Source organism: Vicia villosa, linkage group LG1, assembly GCF_029867415.1.
Source record: "Vicia villosa cultivar HV-30 ecotype Madison, WI linkage group LG1, Vvil1.0, whole genome shotgun sequence".
In the NCBI taxonomy this organism is placed as follows: domain Eukaryota; kingdom Viridiplantae; phylum Streptophyta; class Magnoliopsida; order Fabales; family Fabaceae; genus Vicia; species Vicia villosa.
In genome coordinates, this window is record NC_081180.1 from 219,427,624 (window position 1) to 219,435,615 (window position 7,992).

A 7,992-nucleotide genomic window follows, 5' to 3' on the forward strand; every position below is an offset into this window, starting at 1 on the left:
AATTCAAAATTTAAATTTCTTTGAAAATTTCAAGTTGATACAAGTGTGATACAAGTATGATATTGCTTCAAAATTCGTGTGTGTCTTCTTGCTGAAGTGTTCTAAGCTATTTATAAGCAATAGAGGTGCTGCAAACTTAAGCTAACAAGCTTTGAGTGTCTTTGAACTTTTGAATTTTTTAATAATAAAAGCTTTGAATTTCTTGGCCATGGCTTTAATTTTCTTCACCCCTCTTGCCATAGGTCTTCTGTACCTCTATGCTGCAGAACTTGGATCAAACTTGGTGACTCAAGCTAAGGACAAAAGCCTTGAATCATTATCTTGAACCATTTCTTTTTTAATTTAACTTTAAATGAAATAAAATTAAATTAAAAAAGAAATAAAAATGTCATGGGCCTAATGTTGGTCGTGGGAGCCCTTTAACATCATTAGAAACATGTTTGGATCATGAATGCTTGGCCTCTTTTGGAAAAAAAAACAATTTTGATCAATGCTAGTTTCATGCATTTTCCCAAAAAATGACCAACTTCAACAAGGCATAAATCCCTCAATTTTGATCATATGAAGGAGTTCTTTTACTTTTTAGAAACCTCAAGATGTCATCTACAAGCTACTTTGGAAGCTTTTTTGCATTTGGAGAAGTTATCTTGATGTTATAGGCTTTGACAAAAAACTGCTTTTTGTTGACTTTGAAAATGACCTGTAATGTCTTTGCTCATATTTTCCAAATGGTAAATCCAATGACCATGGGACCAATTTCATTTGAAAGATAATTGAATTTCCTTCAAAATAAGCTTTGGTTGGAATTTTTTGGATGAACGAGGAGAGAGTTATGGCCGGTCAAAGTTCAGTTGACTTTTTAGGAGAAAACCCTAATTTTGAAACTTAGAGTTTTGTCGATTTCTGAACTTTTCTTGATGAATTATGATCAACCATTGATCAAATGATGTATCTTTTGACAAAATATGGATGTTGACAAAAAATTGCATTTTTGACTGTCTGTTGACTTTTCGGTCAAACTGGTCGTCTGTTGACTGTTTGAGCTGTTGACTGTGCGTCCGAGCGAATCGAAGTTTGAAAATTTTTCTGGTGGTACTTTGAGACATATGGAGATCCATGAAATCAATTTGACATCTCAAAAAACTTGTTCTCCTGAAAAAAACAAAAACCCTAGTTAGGGACTGTTTGTGTAGGAGACAGTTAAGCGTACCTGATTTTTGTGCAGTGTTGAGTCTCTGCTGATCATGTGATTATCAGAAGACTTCTAGAACAAAAAATCTTAGAATTTTGAAATGCAAAAGATTGACTTGACTGATGGTACAAACACGGAGAATCGTGCTGTCAGCGGGTTTGACTGTTAACTGGCTGTCCGGGCATTAACGTAACAGTTAAAGTAAAAACTTTAATAGTTAAAGTTAATTTTTTCTTTTTGCTTTTTTTTGTTGTTTTAATGGTGAAAAATTATTTACATGATTTGTTAAAAAAAAAACAAAAACATAATAAATAAAATATACTGTACGCGAACGAAATTACTGATAATAATATTGAAAAGGATTTAATGCACAGAAATATAAATATTTAACTAGCAATAAACACACATAATATTATCTCGATAATTAAACGACAGTACAATAGATAGAACAATATTTAATACTGACAGTACAAATATTACATAAGAATATAGTGAACAATACGACAAATATAATGAAAGGTACGTTATTTGAAAGCGAAAGATACGACAAACTTTATGTATGACGATTAAAAACCCATGCTATAAACAACAATATATAGATGTACGGGAGTGCAAGCATCCCAGGTCCGCATTTTCAGGACTATGTAGACAGAAAAAAGACATGATCACCGTAAAAAGATTGATGACCATAAGAAAAAACGTATCCACCCACTTTGCCATTTTTTGCCGGGGAAGAAGAGGAAATAATTATGAGATAGTATGATAGAAATTTGGGAGATGAGTGAAATTTGATGTGAGATTTTATGGAAAAAATGAGGGGTATATATAGAGTGAAAAGAAGGATGGAGACGTTGGGGAATGAAGTGATACCGTAAAAAAAATGAAAGTTTGAGTGGTAGTAGGATTTGAAAGAAAGTGTATGGAATAAAGTTAGGATTTGATTTGAAAGAAAAAGATTTGAAAAGAAAGAAAGAGATTTGAAAACAATAATATAGTACAAAAATTAGTGGGGAACAAAACCAATAATAATTTAATCGTTACCAGTACAGTCTGAATCCCTGGACTCTACGCCTGCAAAATTTGATTCTGTACCAATTGCGTCAGTATTATTTATCTGAAAATAAATCTCAAATAAACAGCGTGTGAAGTGATAAACAGTACTTGGCGTTTGTGTAAGAATAAATTCAACAGCGAACCAAAATACCGTTTAAAAATATTCTAAAAACTGAGTATTCATAAAATCAGGATATTTATGAAATAAAATCCAAGATTATATAAAACTCTAAATTTCAAGACAGAGGTCTGTTGCCTTCTTTTTTGAAAAAATGATGCGGGCAAATTTTGGGGTATAACATCTTTATTCTTCAGATTCAGACCCACCAGAGTTGTCTGCATCACTTTCTTTATCTTCATCTGAACCATCAGCTGGACTGGTATTTCCTTCTTCAACTTCTTCCTCAGAGTCTCTTCCCTCTTCCTGTTCATCTTGTGCTTTTATCCCTACAGCACCTGCAAAATCCTCATTACCATCCTTCTCTAGAGTGCTGATCATCTTCTCAAGAGATATCTTCCTTGCCTCCGGCTCTTTGCAAGTCTATTTCAACATTGCTATGACTTCAGCCTTACTGGCTGATGATCCACTCTTGGATGTCTCACCCGATGTCATGACAATGTCTCGGACATGCGTTCGCTGAAACAATTTATAATGGAAAGACATAGCACTTTCCCTTTTGCAAATAGAATCAGTTTCAACCAAGATGCCAGGGTGCTGGTTTAAGATGATGTCACATATGAGAGAAGGAAATGTTATAGGTCCTTTTACATTGTAGCTACCAGCATGCTTCATGGTCTGCTCAAAAATGTAGGTACCATAGTCAAACTTTGCTTTTGTACCAAAAACATAGATAAATCTTCTAAGGACACTTGAGACAGTAGACTTGTGATTTGTTGGCACCCAATTAGCAGCCCCAATCTTATGTAGCATTGCATACTTCATGCTTAGTTTACTGGTAGACAATTTTCCTTTCAAAGGCCCGCTTCTGACTTGATTTGTAGTGGTTACTTGGCTTACCTTGTTATCAAAGACTTCAAGCTCAAGTTGAGCTTCATCAGACCTTCCCAAGAGGTTTTTTATCACAGTGGAAGAGAAGTTAACACATTTTCCTTTTACAAACACTTTTCTGAATTCCTTAGATCTTTTGTTAGTACACTCTTCAGAAAGGTTCACTATGAACTCTTTTACCAGCATTTCATAGCATTTACTCAGATGGACAACAGTTTTTATCAGGCCAACAGCCTCAATGAAGTCCATTATGTCCTTAGAGTCACGAGCATTTTGAGCCAATTCCCTCTCAAGGGCCAGTCTCTTTTGATACATAAATTTCCACCAGTTTGCATTTGCACCAAAGTGGAAGGATACATTGTCAATGGGAACTTTAGGTACACTGGCAGCAAGGTTGCTAGTTGTTGGCTTCTTCTTTAATGGAATTTCATGGACATTCACATCAACATCAGACTCGGATTCTTCAACAGCTCTTGCCTTCCTCTTCTTTGGAACAACCTTGCTCCAAGATTTTGAGGGACCAACACCAACACTTTTAGCCACAACTCTACTCTCTATAGGTCCTCTAGAGGTACTCTTCTTCTTGACAGAGTCTTTGGAAGGGCTTTTAACATCAACTTTCTTCACAGGAGAATTATGAATCACAGCTTTGCCTTTTCTCCTAGTCATGAGTCTTTCGGCTACACTAGGGTTCACAGTAGCAACCAAATCATTGTCAGATTACTCATCTAAATCCACAACATTTGTACCTGTTCCAGCATCTTCCCTTGGACTATCATCAGCTTCAGAATTTCCGATGTCATTGACATCCTTAGTGACATTGGTGTTATCAGCATCTTCTTGAACCTCTTCATTATTCTCCTCTTCAGTCATGTGAATGTCACTACCAGCAGTCTGAACATTGTTATCATTATGTTTGCTCTTGGTAGGATTAGGAATCACGGTTTGTAAAGGGACATATATCCCAGAGACCTGATGATCAGCCTTTGTATATCCCTTGTCAAGCACTCTTAATCCAGCAGTCATATTCTGGAATCTTGAAAACATAGCTTCAATGTTTTCATCTTCCTCCATCTTGAAAGCTTCATACTTCTAGATTAAAGCAAGAGCCTTTGTCTCCTTGACTTGGGCGTTACCTTCATGAGTCATCTTCAATGATTCAAAGATGTCATGAGAAGTTTCTCTGTTTGTTATTTTCTCATATTTAGCATGAGAAATAACACTCAGCAATATAATTCTAGACTTGTGATGATTCTTGAAGTCTTTCTTTTGAGCATCACTCATGGCTTGTCTAGACACCTTGACACCTTGAGCATTTACAAGATGTGTGTAACTATCCATCACTAGATCCCATAAGTCACCATCTTGACAAAGAAAGTAACTTTCGAGTCTATCTTTCCAGTACTCAAAGTTTTCACCAACAAAAACTGGTGGTCTGTTATAGCCATTGAAACTATTGCTTCCATTAACATTGTTGTTTTGTTCAGGTATAGGAGTAGATGAAGTTGTTTCAACCAAATTGACTTTGTGTTTTTCTCCCTGAATCTTTTATCTAACACAGTTAAGTGCTTGCACCTAGAACCGGCGCTTTGATGCCAATTGAAGGATAGAAAAACACTTGGAAAGGGGGGGTTGAATAAGTGTGACTTCAAAAACTTGTAAGATAAAAACAATGAACACAATTATTTTTATCCTGGTTCGTTGTTAACGAAACTACTCTAGTCCACCCCCTTAGAGTGATTTACCTCAACCGAGGATTTAATCCACTAATCAAACTGATTACAAAGGTTATCCACTTAGAAAACTTCTAAGTCTTCTAGAGTATACAGATCACAACTTGATCACTCTAGGAATTCTTCTAGAGTCTACTGATCTCAACTTGATCACTCTAGGAACCTTTTACAAACAATGTAAAATAATGTTTACAAGAGTATAGATTTCTTCTAATAAAGCTGTAATCACAACTGTGATATTTCTCTTAAGTTCTAAGCTTAACACTCACTAAATATTACAAGAGTTTGTGAGGTTGAAGATGAAGTTCGTGATATTTGAATTTGACAGCGTTTCACTATTTTTGCACAAGTGTTCTCTTTGCTTCTGATCAGAACTTCTATTTATAGGCGTTGAGAGGAAATGACCGCTGGGAGCATTTAATGCTTTGCGTGAATAGTACAACTTTGCATTTAATGTTTCACACTTTTGTCAACTACCTCGAGCCTTGTTTTTCCTACTTTTACTGACTTTGCCTTTTGTAGCTTCTAACGTTCCTTTTGTCAGTCAGAGATTAGACGTTTCAGCCTTTCATCTTGTACTTGCTTCTGGACTCAGATTTTGTGTATAACAATGTTTGAATATCAGAGTCAACAGCTTGGTGCAGAGCATCTTCTTGTCTTCTGAATTTGAAGAGCTTGAGCGTGATACCATTCAGAACTTCAGTGCTTCTGCTTCTGACTTCGTTCTTCTGATTCTTTCAGTTCATGTTCTGATTCTGCTTGATCATCTTCTGATGTCTTGCCAGAGTATGTTCTGATGAAGCCATCCAGAACTTCCAGAGTCAGTTGCTTCTGAGCGCTAATTTGTGCATACTCTTTATATATTTCCTGAAATGGAAAATGCAAAGGATTAGAGTACCACATTATCTTATAAAAAATTCATATATAATGTTATCATTAAAAAACATAATATTGATCAGAACAAAAACAACATTTCAAAGACATTTCAAGACTTGGTTGTCATCATCAAAAAGGGGGAGAATGTAATTACAAGCTTCTCAATCAATATATTAAATTACTTGGTTTTGATGAAGACAACTTGGATACCAACTGTAATACGGTGAACTGACTTTTATTCGAAATGTTGCGGTAAGCAAGAGTCGCCACCGACTTTTATTTTATCCAAATATCAGAAAGGCTAAAAGTGTAACGCCCGTATAATTTTAATATTAATTTAATCAAGAATATTGAATTAATAATTAGAATTATTAAGGATTTTGTGAAAAATAATAAATAAATAATGGTTTATGGCATTTGGGCCATGTGAGAAATAGTAGAAGGGGGGGTGTGAGATAAGAAGGCCCTTTACTAATGTTATTATTGTTATTTTTCATAAAATAATTAGAATTGGGAAGAAAGAAAGAACGTGAAAGAACAGAAGTCTGAGGAACGAGGAACGTGAAGGAGAACGGTAGAGGGAGAGACCAAGAATCAAGAATTGTCTAAGGTAAGGGGGGACTTGTCTGATTATCATCTATTATCGGGTTAGGGGTTGATAATGCTGAATAGATGTAGAATTCGGATCGATTGAGGCATATGATAGGTTTAGGGATTGTGTCAATTGTATGATGTTTTGATCTCTATGTGTAAATTTATGATGTCTGTGTTGTTATAGTCTCAATTGATGCGTAATTGGTGCATTGTGAGACGTAATTTGTGTTGTTTTGGGCAATCTATGTATCTATGTTCGCACTGGTATGTCTTGGGGCTGTTTTGGAATGCATAGAATGTTGTTTTCTGCAGGTTGGGGTTTCTGAAAATCGCAGGTTCGCGCCGCGTACATAGGGTTGGCGCCGCGAACATGAAGGAAGAATGTTAGGAAGTGGTGATACGCTCAGGTCGCGCCGCGTACCTTTGTTCGCGCCGCGAAGGCGTAACTTTTTCTCGTTTCGCGCCGCGTGTGTATGTGTGCGCCGCGAACTGCTTGGCAGAGAGCCAATGAATTCTGGGACGCTCAGTGCGCGCCGCGAACTGGAGATAGCGCCGCGTGCTGTTGGTGTTTTTGAGATATTTTCTAAAAGTTCAAAGATGCATAACTTTTTAACCGTTGGTCCGTTTAATGTGCCGTTTTGAGCTAAACGAACCTTATAGGATAATCTATATGATGATGATCGATTGTTTTTAGAAAGATGATAATACATGTGTTCTATTTCTTATTGATGATGATGGTTGGTGCAGATACATGTATGTTTTCTATATGATGATGATAGAATTGTGATTGAATGGTGTTAATATATATGAGCATACTTGATGATGATGATGATATTGATGATAATGATGACGATGGTATAAGTATGTTATATATGTTGCATTCATTCACATTCATTGATGATACTGTATCCATAAGGGTGTGTTGGATCAGTGAAGGGCATGATTCCCATTGTGTGGAATTTGTGCTGGCAGGGCCGTATCTTGATGATGTTGGATCGGTCATGGGTTATTCCCATTGGATGATGTTGGTACCACATGCATAGTGTCAGTCCATTCATATGCATAATTTATAACATGATTGGAGGTATTCTAGTGTTGTAAATGTTGATGATGTGTTGGTTGTTATTTGATTTATTTTGATTGTCTGTTTATGAAACAATTGGGTGAATGATGCAACTGTGACGTGTTATTGCTTTATAACCTTATAACATTTGTTAATTATGACGAGACTCACCCTTACATGTTGTCATTTTCAGATTGAGGATAGCGGCTGTTTGACTCGGTGAGGATTAGCTCATGAGTCAGTGTTTTAGTTAGCGTCAGGTGTCATGCTCTGATAGTTGTAACACTGGGAACACTTGTTTGTAGTTTGATTGTAACTCTATTTATTTGTTTTGGTTGAAGTCTGATACATTAGTGATAATGTTGACTTGATGAAGTATTTCCGCTGCGTAGAACATGGTTTTGATTAATGAATGATGATTTCAGGTGTTTTCAGTAATGCATGACTTATACTGACGTGTGTTTTCATTATT

At 36.1% G+C, this 7,992-nt stretch overlaps 1 protein-coding gene across 1 annotated transcript; it reads right to left on the reverse strand.

Annotated features, from left to right (window-relative positions):
• Window positions 1-2,786: 2,786 nt before the first annotated feature.
• On the reverse strand, window positions 2,787-3,923 carry LOC131595144 (uncharacterized). The gene has a single exon (XM_058867431.1). It carries the CDS (start codon window positions 3,921-3,923, stop codon window positions 2,787-2,789), a length of 1,137 nt encoding a protein of 378 aa, XP_058723414.1.
• Window positions 3,924-7,992: the final 4,069 nt, after the last annotated feature.